We start from the raw sequence: 18,584 nt of genomic DNA on the forward strand, positions 1-18,584 counted from the left end.
CAACAACATTACTCATTGTATGAACAACCTACTATTACTTATGCAATAATTTGGTAAGAACAAGTTCTGAATTCTGGAATGCGTTGATCCGTAAGTTTTATATTTAGAACAAAACGGAAGCCACCAAGTGGGTGTGTTTGTGGGTCTTAGTGTGTTAGTGCATGCTAATGTTTTTAAGTATGTCTTAACACAGAAGTCGAGTTAATGTTTATGTGTCACCACTGCAAGTCAATTTGCATAGAGAACATATGAAGAGGCTTGAGTCGAGTGTTAATTGTGGCTCATTGACTTTGGAACAGGCACTAATCGACGTGCAGAGAATTAAATCTTGCCATTGATTAACTAATACTGCAACTCAGGACAATACATGTTAGATCACAAATGTTCTGTGAGCAAACTTACACATAGCTTAGAATTTATCCTGCTTTCTGAAAACAAAGCTAAACAATTTTAACTATTAGCATGGCTCTGATCGACTTTAGAGACGTAGCTCTTGGTCGAAAAATGTGGGAAGATGACAAGTCGCATGGTATTGACTTAATTTACAAGGTGGTTTTATTTTAACTCTCTCATGTACTTGCAGTAAAAAAAATACAAGCGAAAAAAAAACTATGCAATACTACTGTATTGAAATAATTTGTCTACATCCAGAAATTTGGAGAGTTTAGGAGCGTTTGAGATTCTAATTTCAAACTTATGTTTGAATTCAATTCAAAATTCAGAACTTTCAGTTTTTCCCAATCCAAGATGGATTGAGGACATACTGTGTAAAATTGTCCATGGTTTCACAACTAACTTTTAACATTCCCATATGTCCATTTAGAAATAGCGTAAACTCCAGAACTCAGATTTGAACCTGAAAAGTTGCTGGTATGAGGCAACAGTGCAAAATAACAGTGTACTGTGCAGAAAAGAGAAGATGACAAAGAAGGCAGGATGTTGAGCAGGACACTTTGATTGGAGTATTACCAGCTGGTCTGCACATGGGCTGTCATTGGGATTTTCTTGCTTTCTTTCGGTCTGAAATCCTCCCACCCCTTTAAATGAAGCCCAAGTGTTTTTCTTGGAATTGAGTTACTCAATATTCCCATCACAGTGATTAGTGCAGCTGCAGAGTTGATGTTATTTTTTATACTGGTTGTTTACTTTGAATTTTTGAGGAAAATCTATCATTAGCTAACATCTAAAACTTGGTGTTCAGAAAAGTGTCTGTGCTCCCATTTTTGTATTCCATTTTAGTTGATCTGACTGTCTAAAACAAACTATATGTTAGCAACATGTGAAAGTAACTCTTCATCTACAATGTGTACATCTGCCTGTGTACATCTTTTAAATGTATAAATCTTAAACATAAATATCATGCATTTACTTATTTATTGAAAAATGCATTAATATCTTATTTTTTCAAGATGAAATGATTATGAAGCAATCTCAATGTTTTTTGTTTTTTTAAGAACTGAATTGGGAGCTTGAGATTTAACTTAAAACGAATTTGAATATGAATGTCAAAATATGTGTATACACATCACCATTACTTTGCTAAAATGCCCCTCAGCAAATTGAAGAGAAACCACAATCTTTTTGTTGCCTTCTGTAAGGTTCTGGTCAGACATTTTTCCACTTTTTTTTAATCAGAATTGATTGACCTCACTTCAGGTGGTTTGTTTCCTGGCACCTACTTTGCCATAAACAGAGTCCATACATTTTCCAAAGGGTTGAGGTTGTGTCAATTCCACAAGCCTTAGCTTGTATTGTCATTTGCAAGCCAAAAGTTGTGATGTTATGGGATAATTATCCTGTTAAACCACCAAGTATGAAAGTTTCAACCATCAGGCCCAAAAATGTCAGGGTCAGGCTCAGATGGGGAAATGCTATGCAGGAAATTGGTTAACAATGACCTCCAAAGCTCCGACTGACTAAAATGTGAAAGCTGTTAAAAAAAAACAAAAAAAAAACAACTATTGTCAGTTAGCACAGTGAAACAGTTTTACATTTAAAATGGCTCTCAGCATGACAAAGGTCCTACCTCCAAACCTTTCAGCTTCCTCTCAACTCAGTAATCACACACTAAGACACAATTATGCATTCCACTGGGAGAATAATCCCAAACACATATTTAAACTGGATTTGAGGGTGATGCTGGGGTAAAACACGACTCATGTACGGATACCTTAGTCCTTGACACTGCCGTCACGTGTTCGGTGACCTTTGTGACATCTCTAACCCACTTTCCTGTCTAACAACTACTAAATAAAGGCTTCTACTCACAAAACAATTAAAACAACTGTTGGTTAAACTAGATTTGGATTTGACAAAACATTAAGCTTCTGGCATGTTAGAATAAAGTACATAAAAATAAAATTTAAATAACCCTCAATTTAAAATTGTTCTTCAAACAAATGTTTAGATAAAATAGAAAATCAAACAAATGTTTTGTTATTTCTGTCTTAAGACTGGTGTTCAAAGAACAACACACTACATAAAACACGTTGTTTTTCTTCTGACTTTAGACCAACGTCAGCGCCAATAAAATAAAATACATAAGAACAATTGTCTTGTGTCTCTTTCAAAGTGAAATTAAAGAAAAAGAAAAGAACATATTAACATCAATATGACTCAGTAATTGAAGCACAATTTTAAGTAAAAAATTATACAAATAATTTAATTCATAGTTTTAGGATTTATGCCACAAAACAGCTGATATTTCATACTAATGCAAGGTCATCATGCAGAGATGTGAAAACCGCATGGAAACTTGTGAAAAAGGCGAGAACATGAGCTTTATTGTGGAAGTGAAAACATGGACACACATAAGATCAGGTACAAATTCAAGTTGCATTTATATTCACAAATAACAGAACTTTAAAAATTGATATGTCTGTCTATATATTAACACTTTAAAATAAGTTAGAAACATTTAACTACACTACAAGTCCTACAAGTCCCCGTAACAAAAGTCAATCATAAATATACAATTTAAAGCAAGCTACAAATAAATATAAAACATCTACAGTGGAGAAAAGAGGAAGAACATGACTGTATTTTTTACTCTTCTTACTTTAAACATGTAGATGAAACAGATTAATTTGAGTTTCTGTCGTTTCTCACCGTTTATACATTTTATTTGATTGTCTTATGTGAGATCTCTGCCCTCATGTGGGTGGTTTCTCCCACTGGAAACCGTTTTTGTTTGTCTCACTATTCATCTTTTCAAACTGAGTGTAACAGGTGCCGAAACTTAAGAACCAGTACAGCTGGAAAACAGTTGCTACCACACAAAGAGCTGCCCTCTTTTGAATATTTTAATCTCTACGGGATGATCTGTCTGCTTGATAAACATACAGCAGTGCTTTAAAGTGTGGGCTTGTCTGGAAACATCTTTGTATGGTCAACTTTTATTCAGAAAACAGGAAAAATCCAGCATCAGTCGCCATGGGGGTGTATTTGCACGACACTTTAAACCATCTGGACTCCTTTGTAACCCTGCCGCTTCGGCTGCCCTGGGAATTTGTTCTTCTTGTACCTGTAAAAAGCAACACATAATTCATTCCCCTTCGAAAGGCATTATTAGATCTCTGACCTTGTTTTTATCGGGGCTTTAAAAATCATTTGAACCTTCCCTAATAAGTGTTTTGGAGGCATGAGTAATCTCACCCTGTGGTGTGACATGTTTCTACAGGAAGTGGGATGCTAGTGGAGTTCTTAACACCCTAAAGTAAGTAGTTTGCTGTAAAACGTCGAAGGCTGTGTCATGGACGCTGTGATTCACACTTAAAGATGTATTTTCATGAAAATAATCTGCATTTTAGTTTAGCTTCTATACTTTGGGTCTGATATAACTATTTGTTATTTGTGAAATTGTTTCCTTTGTATTTATTTATTGCATTCTTGGTTCAAAACAAATAATCCTTCTCCTGTAATTACAGGTACCTGTCCCTAGAGGTCGCCATATCCTTTCATTTTTGTCTTTTAATCTGTGTCTCTCAAAGTTAATTTTGGGAGCAAACGGTTCGTCATAAATAAGAAACTAGAAGGTCTAGAGCTGATTTCCAGAAACAAAGAAGAACATACTCATTATCAACATATTTCAGAAGAAGTGCTTTTTACAAGCTATAACCTGCATGTTTTAGATGATTTGGGAAAACTAGTGAGCACGTGATTTAATATTATTTACAAATATTTCTACAGGTCAAAATTTTAAACGTGTGGCATGTATTTGTCTTCAGCCCTTCTTAATGTTTATCACCTTTAGTTGCAACTGCTGCAAGTCCTTCAGTGTATGTCTTAGCTTTGCAAACGTAGAGACTAACATTTTTATCTACTCTTCCTGGCAAAATAGTGACTAAATACAGGTTAGTCATACTGAATGGATTGCATTAGAAAAACATGCAATTGCAAAAGTATTATCAGATATTGAGACATTAACATCAATTTGGATAACTGCAATTTCCAACTATTGTTTGATTTCATCATTAAAATGTCATCACTGTTAGGTCACTAAAATTTATATCAGGTGGAGGTTTCTCTGGCAGGAAATACCAATGCTAATGGCCAGATACATTGCTGGCATGTAAAATGTTAAGAGTGCCTTAAATATAATATTCTTATTCATTTATTATTATTTATTATTTAATCCAAGTAATTTCCCATTGAGATAATGAATATTACACATATGTATATATGTATATGTTGATTGCAAATCAACATATTGTGTAACTCTAATCTTAACTACTCCATTGTAACTCAGTCTGTATGTTTAGAGTTGTTTTCCTCCAGAAGGGTCAACATCAACCCCACGTCATTTTTAAACATTTTTCCAGCCTCAAATATGTTTTTTTTGTTTGTTTTTTTTCAGGATTGCCATATACTTAGCTCCACTAATCTTCCTGTCAACCTTGACCTAATTCACTTTCCCTGGTGAAGAAAATCATCCCACAGCATGATGCTGCCACCATCATAATGGATAGGAAAGTGCTTTGAGAGGTCCAAGCTTCTGATATTCTTCTGTAAGCAGACCCAACTTTAAACTTCTTCACAACTGCATTTATGATCACTGTGGCATTTCATATGTAACCCGAAAGGATACATTTTGGACTAGTCTAACCATCTAGTCTTGTTGGCATGGCAGGGTTGGAAATTTTAAGCCTGAGATGTTTGAGAATCACTGATGTTGACCTTTTTTCCCAGGTTCTCTTGCTTTCGTGCTCTATATTTTCATGTGTCTGTTTAATGGTCTGAATCCGTCTGAGTCAACTGTTGTTTCAAGTGTGGCTCATAATCAGCTTTAATTGTTACCTGCGGCCCTTAGCCTTTATCTTTCAGAGATCAAAGGTTACACACCATTAGACTCATTCATTCATGGATGAAAGCCTTACCACTTGTAGAAGAAGTATAAAGCCCCACCGAGACCAATCATCAGCAGGGTCACACAGAACAAGATGACTACCACTTGCTCTTCATCCATTGGCCGACCAACGAGCTCTGGGGTGGCACACCTAGGGCCATAAAAGCCCTTCTTACACCTGCAATACAAACAGAGGTGTCATGTATTAGTTATGGACAGTGACAAAGCAAAGGAACAGGAAACACACACACACACACATACATTTAAGGCATGTACCTACTTGCAGTGGTGTTCTTTTATGTCCTCCAGCAGAATGCACGTGCCATTGTTAAAGCAGAAGGTGTCAAACTCTGCTTCACAGCTTGTAGTTGAGCGTTTGGTCATATGAGGGCGCTCTTCCTGACCTGCAACAGATTTAGTTTATCAAAATTTATGTTGATCCTTTTGTGTTAAATATTCCACAGTTTATTAATAGGGTTAGGGTAACATTATTACAAACAGTCTAATAAGAATAAGGAATCTCTTTTGGCTGCAAAGAAAGAACAAAAAAGTTGAATGACCTGGCAACAGACAGTTTGTGTGGTTTGTGTGACAGTATTCTTGTCATACGGGTTACATTAGCAGTGCTTCTCAATTCCAGTCCTCAGGCCCCCCTGCTCTGCATGTTTTAGATGTGCCTCTATACCAAAACAGCTGATTCAAATGATTGCGTGACCATCCAGTACTGCAGAAGCCTGTTAATCACCCATTATTCAATCCAGGCGTGTGGCAGAAGGGAAACACCTAAAACATGCAGGCAGGGGGGGGGGCGTGAGGACTGGAATTGAGAAACACTGCATTAGAGATACACTCATCCATATCTACTCACAAAAATGCACACTATCATACATTGATGCACAGATTGTTAGATAAGGGTCTTTCCCAGGGGCACAGTCACGCCTGGCAGGAGGAGGCGTGGACCAAAACTTTTGGAATGTAAAGACTACTCCACCCATCGAGTCATATTCACCTCCCAAAAAACAGCAATAAATAGTTATGATAAATAGTTATTCTGTTAACTTTTTATTCATTTGACCTACAAATGGCACACTGGGCTCAGCAGACCAAAAAAAAAAAAAAATAACAATGATATTTGTGTGTTTGGGTGAAAACATGCTTAATCTGTACTCAGTAAAGTAACTAGAGCTTGGAAGAGTAGCCAGAAATCCTAATCAAGTAAGAGAAGTCTTACTTCAAAATAACATTACTCAAGTAAAAGTAAAAAGCATGATGCAGTAAGACTAATCCCAAACCATGAAAATGCTCTTTCAGTTCACAGTAGTGGTTGTGGTGCTTCTTTAAAGGTTGTAAAAAGACAGACATAAACCTAATTCATGTTGCCACAGTCATTTACAGTCACAAGTTGACACTTAGCACACGTCATGTTTGTGGTGGATGATGTGAAAAGAAACCAGATGTACAAGACCCATTAACGCTACTCATCCTCGTCTGAGCAATGTTTATGTCTCCTACCAAAAAGAGGCTCAGCGCCTGATTAAAAGGTGTCAATCCTTAATACATGCCTATTTTCTTTAATAACATTTGTACACTGAATATTGTCCAAGAGGATAACGGAAATATAAACTGCTAAAGATTTATTTACCTTGTTTACTGCTTTGGTGACATAAACTCTCTCAATTTATTGTGCATTACAGCATAAAATATGAGAAGTTAAAAATAAACTACATAATAATTATAGATTAGCAGCCGTTATCGCATGAATGCACAAGTTCCTCATCTGCCCTGACCTAAACAATTAAAATACAGAAAATTATCTAAGATAATGGAGTGTGATTGAAGGCAGACCAGCACAAAGAACATGAGCTAATTTTGTTGCTTTCAGCAGAAAGCAGAGGACACCTGCTCACTGGAGGGGAACATGGAAGCAATAGGAACATGTTTCAGAGCACAACACACAGACAAGTTATATTATTTTCTTTGACGTTTGTTGATGTGGTATCACCCCTGGACACCATTCCAAACCTATTGAAACACTGTCCTGTGGTCTATATCACAAAAACTGTCACAGTTATAACCTTCAATTTATTAACTACATTTTTCTCTTTACCAATATGTATTACAAAAACCTTTGAGGCCTATGTTCAGGGATTATCATGCGATCAGTTAAATCAAAATCAGCCCCCACAAAAAGTTGTAAATCAACTTTATTGGTCATTACCTGCAGTTACAGAGGAACTGCCTGTGGTTTGGAGTCTGGGTGAAATACTCATGGTGAGTACATATGGCCAAATCAGCACAACACCTGTTGATGAAAAACAGCAATGATTGTACTTTACACAAGAGAAAAATCAGGTCTGAGGTGAATAAACAAAATAACTTTACAATTCAGCAATTGTTCAGTGAGAACTATTATCAAAGTGGTTCTCTGTCATCTTAAAATACCTCTAGTCTCAACAATGGCAATGCAACTCAATATCAACAGATTTACAAACCATTATTCAAGTACTAGGTCAATGGTTGAAGAAGAAAGAAAAAACAAACAAGCCTTTTTTAAGCTGAGTCACGCTGACAAAGAATCCCTGTTAGAGTTATTCATGTCCTTTCAAAACGTGAGCTGGTCTTCGTAAATCCAAAACCTCACAATCAATGGATGTGTGCAGATGTGACATGGTTTGGACCAGATGTGAAAACGGGTTAACCTTTAATATGTCAACAGTTACAGCTCTGTCACTACCCAGTGGCTAGGGGGAAAATATTAACTGATTTAAATGTTGCAGTTGAAACAAAATACTCTTTGTTTCAACTGCTGTAAACATTTGGTAATTTCAACTAAAGTGTATGTCAAGTATGTCAATTAACATATTGACATACTTGTCATTAAAATCATACTTGTCTCAAATCTCAAAAACGGATCTTTTCTGTAACAAAGGTCATTTCCATTTGCACAAACAATCTAGGTATGTAGAAACTTGTTTTTTTGACTTCACGTGATTTATAGCCTGTGAGAATGAATCTCATTATGTTGATTAGACCACAAAGATCAGTTTTAATTCCTCTTTGCTGACTCTGTTTAGATAAGGCTCTAAACAGAGCCTTATCCAGAAGTCGTAAAGGAAAAATCCAGAAGTCATAAAAAAATGACAGAGGAAAATAACCTAGTTTGGTAAGAAGCGCTGTCAGGTGCAGGATGTGACGTAGAGAGGCTTGGTGGCCTGGCCCTCTTTGCCTGTTCTGACCTGCAAAGCTTTATAACGCACAGCATGTAAGGACGCCCACATTCCAGGAGCCAGGTTAGAAAAACATAAGACTCTAAATCCAAGATGTGTTTGGATATGAATCTAGTAACACTCGCCTCAAAACAGCGTCCATTTGACTGTTTTTGTTGTTATGGCTGCGTAGATGTTATTCTCTGTGTACAACAAGGAAACCAAGGCTGATTGTTGGAAGCTTTTGTAACTAGGTTTAGTGGTGTGCCCATCAAATAGCAAAAACTTGTTCCTTACTGATAAATCACCTTTTAGTCACTTCATTTGAATAAATAAATTAAATGTTTCTCTCTAAAGACACCAATGTCTGCTAATCAGACTAACTGAACGATTTCCAAAGACTAGTTCATAATATACATAAAACAGGTTTTCTGACATTATGGACAGCTAAATTTCCATTTCAAATAAAAATAAAGAATCAGTCTTTCATGGATCCATAGGATAATCAACTTGATTGTGTTTCATATAAAGACACTATTAGTAACAAATTCTTGCTAAACTGGGTAAAAATGTACCTTAAACATTTGAATTAGCGCAAATTTATAACACATTTTGCTATCTGCCAAAATATCTGCCACCATTTAGTGGATCCACTGCAGCTTGTATTCATATTATTTTTCATGCATTTGAGAGGAGGATCTTTGCCCACCCTCCTTGAATTGAGTTTGATTTTAGTCCCCACGTTATAATAAACATAAAGGTCATATTTCCCAAAGTAAGCTACATGTTTGTTACCTTGCCTTTGAATCTCAGTTTATGACAGGGATGACTTGGGCTGATTTCAACATCTGATATTAAATATTAAATATTATGTATTTTCTGGGCACATAGGGACATTTTATAGCACAATCAAGTAACTCTGTTGCCTTCAGTTGGTATAAAAATGTTGTATATATCAGACATGATTTAAAATAGTTTGGACTTTGCAATTTATCGACTTGAAATTGGGCCTCTGTCGCTTTAAGAAGCTCCTACATTTTCAGGTACTTAGCATGTCATCACAATAATATTTCCCCATTAAGCCTCTAAAACTTCAGTATGTAACTTTTACGGAAAAATAAATAAATAAATAAGATTTTTACATGTAAAGTTCTCACTATGTCATGGTGGCAAAATGTAATATAGACAATCTGTGACAAAAATCCAGTTCCTCTGCCTTCCCCATATGGTCTTGGTGTTATTTGCACAAATACGCTGTGCCGTCAAAAACAACCAATTAGAGCCAGGAGGAGGGTCTTAGCGCTGTCAATCAGGCTATTCACATCCTCCCCCTTGTTCTCTGGTTCATTACAATGGAGCCTGCCATGAGTGCTGAGGCTAGTTAGCAGGCCTAGCATGGTGCTTTCTGATTGGCTACCTGTCACATTCAAGAGGCTGAGTTCTCCCTCCCAGTCAGGGAAAACCCCATGGGGTCACCCCAGTGGCCACAGCAAAATTGCCAAGTCGGGGTAATAAAAAGGTTGGGGACCACTCCTATATGCGACATGTTTGGGGTTACGGATTAGATTTACAGGTTGGGCTGATAATTCAGCAGATTTACAAAAGACGTGTTTGCTATCCATGGGAATAAAATGAAATGTTCACTCTGGGACCCCTTTAGAAAAAAAACAAAAAAACACTTAGGTTTCCCTAAAACGCTGTATCTGTGTGGATGCAGGAAACAAATGGAAAAACACCAACATTTTATAAAAAAATCTTTTCTGCGTGGACCAGACTTTAACTTAGCTTAAATTCCTGCCATTTTAAGTCTAAATTGTCGGCCATTTTGCTAAATTAAAAGGCATTTCATTCATGTCTGAAATAGTTTTGAAGCACCTGTAAAACACAATCAACCAATGAATATAGCTGTTATAATTGAGTTTATTTTTGGAGTGATTAAGTTTAATACGTTTTACAAAACTCAAGTGAACTTTAAATTTGTCATAACAAGAAATCAGGTATATCCCTTTGAAAGGGATATTTTGAAAAAGCAATACCATTTTGACTATCTAGCATCCAGAAAATTGTGCTAAAGCAAATAAGAACAAGCTATAGATTTTTTTATTGACGTAAGACGTCTGGAATTTTTCATTCTTCTCTTTAATAATAGCAAAGCTACTAAATTAGCTGAATTAATGATATATAAAGATAAGTGGAAGTAGACTGTCAAACTATACCTGTATAAGGAGTGCTTATTAAAAGCCTGTCCTACTTGTTTCCCTTTGCTACGTTTTAACTTGCCTGCCGTCCCAAACCGAGAACAATATCCTGTTGTAAACACCTCTAACCTCTAATTTATATAAAAACAGACTTTACCGATGAGGGACAGGAACGCTGGGGGTCTTCTGGTCCGCATTTCAGAGCCGCTGCTTGTCTGGGTTATTACAAAGAGGCGCTTCCGACTTGCTAATGTGTCTGTCAGGAAGAGAAGAAGGTGCGGGCTGAGGCTCCTTAAGCCAGAGGATGAGTGAAACCCCGCGGGGGCTCGGTCATGAGGCGTGGGTGGGTGTGGTGAGGGACTCCTATGATTTACATTAATTATACCTCAAAGGGCCACGCAGACAGTTTACATCAACGTGGTTCCAGGATAGCCTACCGCAGTTTCATGACGCTGCACTGTCATGGCTTTCTCACTCACTGCTTTTCACTGAAACGTCCTCTGATTTGTTTGTTTGAGTAAGTCTTTGTTTTAATTCAAGAACGTGCAGGTTTATTTTCTTGGAAGAATACGTATAAATCCAGTTTTTGTTTATATTAATTTTTAAGTAACACGTGTTTAACAACAAAACAATGTTTTTGCTATTTTTAGATCTTTACTTTAACAACAGATTAACACAGTTTTAAACCACTTTTAATTTCATTTTGCTTTGAAAATTTCTAAATTGGTTTTAATCGTTCCTGCTACAAGGACATCTAAAATAATGATTTAAATTGTGGAGTGTATTTATGCTTAACTACTTTGTCAATCCACTGTTTGCCATTTGAAGCCCTTTCCATTTACTCATTTAGAGACTTAAATTTTTGTCCATCCTTTGGAAATTAGCTCAGCCTCAGTCAAATTGGAGGGAGTGTGTCTGTGAACATGTCATGATTTTCTTTTTCTCCTGTAATAGTTCATGCTGCTTTCCTGCCCCCTCTGTTTTAGTTGGCTGCTGGTTTGCTTTGACCTGTGCTGTTGCCTTTATATGCACCTGCTTTGCACTCACTCAGTCCCAGATTGTCTGTTGACAACCACTGTCACAGACCCCAACCTGTTTTCTGTCTCCTCCCGACCATTGCCCTTGTCTGGTCTGTGAATTTCTCTGCCTCTGAACCAATCAAGCCCTATGGACTCCATGAAACCTACATTTCCTGGTTTTGTAAGACGTCTTATTTACGTCATTACTCAACTGTAAATTTCCCCAACAAAGTCTGATCAGGAGCCAGAGAAGCTGCTCCTGACCAGTTTTGTTTGCTAATAAAAACCTATGCTGGTTGTTCTTTTGTGTTTGAATTGTACAATATATGTTAAAGAACATCAGTTTTCAATTTATGTCACAAAGTTTTTGTTGGACTTGGGTTTGGGCTTTGACTGAGCCCTAACACATTAGCTTTCTTGGACTTAATCCATTCTATTGTTGCTCCTGCTGTCGGTTTGGGCTTTTCCTTCTAGAAGGTGAATCTCCACCAGTGCATTGACTTCTCTGTTTCCAGAAAAGTTAATTTTTTACCTAACGTAAGTGATACACTGACCTTGATTGCATTGTTTTATAACTAATTGGAATGTGTGTAAGTGACTATAAATCTGTGTGCATGAACCATGCACACAGATTGGTGGGATTTAAATACATTAAATTGCAAACTACCTAGAATTGCTACACACAACACTAGTTCATCCACTGAGCTCATAAGTCCTAAATAGTGCATCATAGATTTAAAGGCTGATCTACAGCTTAAAGTCTATCTGTTTTCACTTGACATTTTTATGTTATTAAGCTGAAAGATAAATTATTTAATCTGGTTTTAATAACTGTTTTGTTCATTAATGTTGTTCATCCACCGTTTTCTTTTGGTTTAATTGGTACTCTCAAAAAACTATATAAGCAAATGTGTATTACATGCTAAAGTGAAAGAGTGAATGTTTAACACTGTCAACTGCTGTTTAAATGTCGAGAGAAGTACATGCTTTCAAAATAAAATTTTTGAAACAGATGTTTTATTTATAATTTATTACAAAACCTTAAATAAAAAAAGAAGGCAAATAATTTAATCAAAAATAAAATTACAATAAATAGAATATTTTTTCCTCATTTCTTTCAAGGCCAGAACTATCATGGAACTGTTCATAACAAAATTCAGCATTCACATTGTTATTTTAAAATATGTATATCTCAAGTTTGAAAAACACTTAAAACCTCGCTTTAAGTAATAAAATAAAATCCAGTTCAAGTCGTGCAGAAACATCGTGAAGAAGAGTTCATGATGTCACACCGAAGTCTCTGATTCAGCGGCTTTTATCAGAGGTGCTGATTTTATGCATCTGCAAAGAATAAGACAGAATTCAATGTCATCATTACAAATTTGTTCTGAGAAAAAATAAACTTATGCTCTACAAATAAGAATGCAAAGTCATTAGTGACTATAAATCTTGATTGACACATGTAAAATAGCTATAAAAAGCTTAATGTCTGCATCACAACACGCCTCAACACGAGCAATTTCTTTGGTTGTGCATTAAATGTGTGTCATCAGAGCCCACAGTTACTTACCTCTTTTTGATAATGCAGCAGAATACAAGACCCAGAATGATGAAGATCATGACACACCCAAAGAAGATGGGAATAACCTTGTCCACTGTTAATGGTCGGTAAGTCAAATCGGTGAAGATCTCGCAGCGTGGGCCGCTGTGAGAAGGCATGCAGCTGTAGAGAAGAAAAGAATGTGAGTGCATTCCTAAAGCAAACATGAACCAACCTGTGTAAAACTGTTGTTAATACATTAGGACAGGCCAGTGTCATCAGTTGTGTGCTTACATGCAGGAAGGTCGGCGGCTGTCTTGGGGGTAGATGCACTTGCCATCGTTTAAACAGTATTTTTCATTTTCATCTCCACATGGCCTGACTGAAAGCTGGACCTTACTTTGGTCCGTGGTGCCTGAAGAAAAAGACGCAGAGAAGAACATTCATGTCAAAATCAATAAACAGAGTCCTTCCAAGTGATGCTGCTATACGAATGTAGAATTAAAATAATTAAAAAGTCTAATACAGACAAAAAAACTAAATGGAAACTTTTTCAGCTGGTACCTGAACAAAAGGCCTGGTTTAATGCAATTCCCTCCTATTTTCATTCAGTGTCAGTTATTCATTACAGTCAGGAAAATAATGAGATTATTCCTATATGGAAAATTAAAATTGCTTCAATAAGAAATGATTCAGAAGCAAATTTTGGGGGCCTTTTTGTCTTACATTAATTCTTCCAACATATGAAAACTAGAGAAACGTACTGTTGACTGTCTGGACGGTGAGAGACGAATTTAAGAAAGAGGGCGACACAGTGGTCAGCGTGCCATCACTCAACACCTCAGACTTTCCTGTTGTGGCCAGCAGAAGCAGCACTGTCACTGTGAAGGTGAGAACTGGAAAAAATAAGATATTTTAATTAATATTAGAATAGTGCATGAGTAGCTTAGTTTGAAGTTGTGGTTAAAAAAGACTTTTAAAAGTTCTACTGTTCAACTTCCATGCCCTAAAATGCTGGATTTCAGTTTGCTTACTACCATTTTGCACAAAATTAAAAATCACCGTATGGTTATTATTTCAAAAGTACACATTACAAAAAAGCAAGAAGCTCACCCTTCCTTAGGAATGTCTGTCTTTGTGTGGACATGTTGTCTTCTGTCAGTGAGATGTTTTTTCTGCTTATCGTCTTCTGACTGCTTAGACTTCTGTTCTGTTCAGGCTATATAATGTGCTCCAGTCCTTTGAAGATGTTTCGCAGCCAATCAAACACCTGCCAAGTTTCAACAAAGAAAGAGGCATTTCCTTTGGAGAAAAAAAAACATCCACATCCTTCTTTTCATTTCATTTCACCTCTGCATGCAGAGGCAGCACCTGTGGTGTTAATTGCTGGCAGGGGTGCAAGTGGTAGTGCAACGGTCACGTGTTCATCTCAAAGCTCCTTTTATTGAAGGTATTCTCTGGAAGCACAGATGCAAGCTAGTAAGAGGCTGAGTGTTTACCTGAAGTATGTCTTTTAGTTTGTTAGAAGTAGCTCCACTGACAATCACATTTGTTGTCAACTTCTCTGTTTCATCAGGGATGAGATTACAAGAGCAAGTTTCTGGCTAGATTCTTGTCTTTGGCTGCCTCAGTGTCTCTGTCCAACAGGTGCAGACAAGATCTTTGTACAACACAAACCGTAAAAGCATAACTGAAAAATGCAAGTGAAGTTGTTTGACGTTAGCAGTGGTTTCTTTCTCCTGATGGTTTAATTCTACAAATCATAACCTGTTTTAATGAGTTATAACTGCTCAATACAAAAAATACCCCCCAAATCCTTGCCAGATACTTTGAATTGATTTGAATGGGATGAAGTTGAATCCAACAGCCAGTGATCAGTCTCCAAGGCAACCAAGTCTTTTAATGGTCAGTCGGTGGTGGTAGGCTCCACTTCCACTACTATTGGCTAACTACCTAGCCAATCTTACGGCAATAACTTAACATACCTAGGCTTCTAGACAGATTTGTGTTTTTGCAAAGCAAAAGTAAGATTTCAAATCTTACTATGTATTTTTGGTCTAGTTTTTAGTGCAAATACCTTAGTACACTTAATATAAGACAAAGCTAACTTACAAATAACTTTTCAGCAAGAAATAGGAACTTGTTTTAAGTCAATAATTTATTAATATTGATGAAAAAATTCTAGATATGAGCACAATCATCTGCCAGTGGAACAATTTTTTTTCTCATTTTATAAGTTAGAATGTATTGCTCCACTGACACATTATTTCACAACAACTTACTGGCTTAAAGAAGCTCCTATAGTGCACCAAGATATTTGAACTAGAAACTAGCCCAAAATTACTTGGTAAGAGTTCATTAGACAGGGTGTATCAGTGAGTATATGAACAGTGAGCTTGGTTGTTGGTGCCATTTTGGTTGGGCCAACTATTTTAAAAAAATCACTAGCCTACTGGGATTTTACCCACAACCATCTCTTGGATTTATGAAAAGTGATCCAAAAAAAGAGAATTTCTTTTCACCTTGTTGATTGCAGGGGTCATATGAGAACAGGCAGACTAGCTGATAAAAAGGTAACAGTACTTGATACAAGTACTCTGCACTACCAAACAATGTCGAATACTATCTCACACGGCACCTTGAAGCAGATGGCTACATCAACAAAAGACAAAATTAGAGTACATTTCTGTCAGCTAGGATGAATGGCTAGCATTTGGCATAAACTACAAGACAGCATGACTCAACAGTTCAGGCTTGTGATGGTGTGGGAGTATTTGCTTGGCCAAACTGGGCCCCTTAGTAGCAATTATGACTAAACATCTCAGCCATCCTCGTCATATCCATCCCTTTGTGACCACAGTGTACCCACTTACTGTTCGTTACAATGCACCATGTCTCCACTGAAGTTTCATGGAAGTGATACTGAGAGTGATATTAAGGGGGAAACAATGAAACTGGGTGTAACCCGTTTCATTACCCTCCCCTTGATTGTCAAGACTGTTTGTTGCTACATAACAACCTGAAGCTATTTTTTTTAAAAACCCAAAAAACTGGCGTTTTCTTGAGATGACAAGACAAATCTAGCTTGGCTGTTTCAAGTAAACAAAAGTTTGATTCACAAGTCTGAGAAATAAACACATCACAATTAGTTCTTGTAGGGAAAGTTTTTCAGGGCTTTTGTGGTTGAGAGAATTTTTTTTTCTGGGACCCAGTTTTTACCAAATTGAGGAGACAAGCTAAACCATCCCCATTGCATTCCATTGAATATTTTACAATGGGTTTTTTTGCCAGTATCCTCTTCAAGTCTAAAAATGTGTGTCAACTATTCTAGCTATATACTGTTTACATAATGAAATACAGTTACATCTAAAAGCAGTGTAGTTATCTGTTGCAATACTGTATGGTCCAGATAGATTTACAGTATTTATTACATCTCATTTGACTGCAGATATTTTGGAAATATTTCTTGATTAAGCCATCCATTTACAATAGCCCTAAATTATAAAACATGGGTCACTATCCTCAGAAAGTTGGGAGACACCAGATGAACAATTCCCAGACTGGTTTTTATTTTCCAGTATTGTGAAACCATATAATTATTGTCACCAGGGTGGGTCATCCTTTTTACGGTACCTGAATTTTATTTTCTTTAGAACTTCCTTAAAACATCTTTTTTTATGATGCAGGTAGCAACTTAAAATTACAGTTTTAACATACTTGTTGAATAGTGTTCCTGTTTTAACTTGTCTAGAATAAAGTCAAACAATAGTTATGATCTGCATGTTGCTGATTCTGTGTCAGTTAATCTCTATTTGAAAAGAAACAAAGGTGGCACTTATTTACACTGTGTGCACAAGTATTAAGTAAGTGAGTATCTGGACCATTTCATCAGTTTTTTACACATATTTTCAGACTTATATCTGGAGAAACTTCAGTGCTGAATGGATTTAAGCATAGCAGGTGATGTGTATTTGTGTAATGAGGCAGGGGTTGGCCCTTCAAGGACTGCAACCTGCCTGGAGAAACTAGAAGTACAAGATGTTCAGTTTTCAGAGACATGGCCAAGAAAAGACAGGCTGAAACCTGACCAATGCTGAATAAGACACATAAACACAAGTGTCTAGACTGGGCCAAGAGATACCCGAGGACAGATTTTTCAAACGAACTTATATAATGAGAGCAACTCTTGATGGGCCTATGGGTGGATCAGTAAGGGGAACAGAGCTCCACTTTGATTCAGACAGCAGTAAGGTGAAAGTGGGATATTGATATGTGCTATTAAAGATGCTTGGACCTCAACACTTAAGGTGAATGAAAACAGTCCACCTCTCTGAACAGTGTCTGCAAGGCTATGTTTGCTGTTGAACAAAAAGTTGTCAACATATCAAGAAACTGATGGACTGTATGAAGGGAAGAAATGGAAGAAAAGAAAAATTAAGGTGGAGATATTGGTCACAAATTTGTTGCTGTTTATTGTTTATTGGAAAGTTTTGAGTTATTTATTTATAATTATGACTTAAACTGATGCATATTAAACAATGAGATGGAAAAATGTCTTCATTTGATTGCACTTGCATAATAGTTCTGCACAAGTACAGTCACTCAGTAATTGTGCAAATACAGATACATTCCTAAAAAAGTCAAAACTTCACATTTGTTTTCTTAAACATTCATATTGAACGTAGAGCACTGCACTTGGTGATGAATAAAAATAATCCTTAAAAATATGGTTACCTAATAAATGTGTACAGAGTGTAAGGACAAAGGCAGAAAATGTTGCACACACCAGTTATGGTGTTTTCCTTTCTACAAGTAGTAAAAAGATAGATTAGCCCAGAAATTGCTCAATATATATAATTCAGATTTTTGTCATAGGTCTGTTTGCTGTATTCTAATTCCATATTTGTTATCAATACTTTCTGCGCTGTTTTAGAATTGTAGTCTGCCTGTAGTTTTAGCAATGGTAGCGCAGGAAGTGAACAAAGCTGTTCAGTCTTTGTTGGTCACGTTTACAAATATTGAACTGACATTAACAGCTTGGCTCGTCTCTCTTCGCAGTGGAACATGGTTGTTTACAGCACATACAAGTTCCGGTAAGCTTCTTGCTGTCGAACTGGTGCATTACATATGTCACAGGCAGACGTTAGCAATTGGGTAAAATTTAAAATCCCAACACAATCCACGTCTCCAGAAAGCAATTGTTTCTCAAAAGCCAAGAGCCCAGACTCTCTGGACAAAGCAAATAGTGTAGGATAAGGGGCTGGACTTTACCAGGTT

At 36.7% G+C, this 18,584-nt stretch overlaps 2 protein-coding genes across 2 annotated transcripts; both read right to left on the minus strand.

The window, feature by feature from the left end:
* Nucleotides 1–2,760: 2,760 nt before the first annotated feature.
* Nucleotides 2,761–11,066, minus strand: LOC102226637 (proepiregulin). The gene is made up of 5 exons (XM_014468532.2): nt 10,906–11,066; nt 7,563–7,646; nt 5,625–5,748; nt 5,376–5,522; nt 2,761–3,523 (listed from the first exon to the last, which is right to left on the minus strand). The coding sequence occupies exons 1-5, from the start codon at nt 10,943–10,945 to the stop codon at nt 3,457–3,459; spliced, it is 462 nt and encodes a 153-aa protein (XP_014324018.1). The 5' UTR covers nt 10,946–11,066; the 3' UTR covers nt 2,761–3,456.
* A 1,702-nt stretch (nt 11,067–12,768) lies between these two features.
* On the minus strand, nt 12,769–14,503 carry LOC102232343 (probetacellulin-like). Its single transcript, NM_001286280.1, is given in 5 exon segments — nt 12,769–13,108; nt 13,338–13,490; nt 13,602–13,722; nt 14,072–14,203; nt 14,421–14,503. Coding segments are annotated over 5 exon segments (495 nt in total). The 5' UTR covers nt 14,455–14,503; the 3' UTR covers nt 12,769–13,053.
* Between the last annotated feature and the right edge of the window lie 4,081 nt (nt 14,504–18,584).

Source organism: Xiphophorus maculatus, chromosome 12, assembly GCF_002775205.1.
Source record: "Xiphophorus maculatus strain JP 163 A chromosome 12, X_maculatus-5.0-male, whole genome shotgun sequence".
Lineage (NCBI taxonomy): Eukaryota > Metazoa > Chordata > Actinopteri > Cyprinodontiformes > Poeciliidae > Xiphophorus > Xiphophorus maculatus.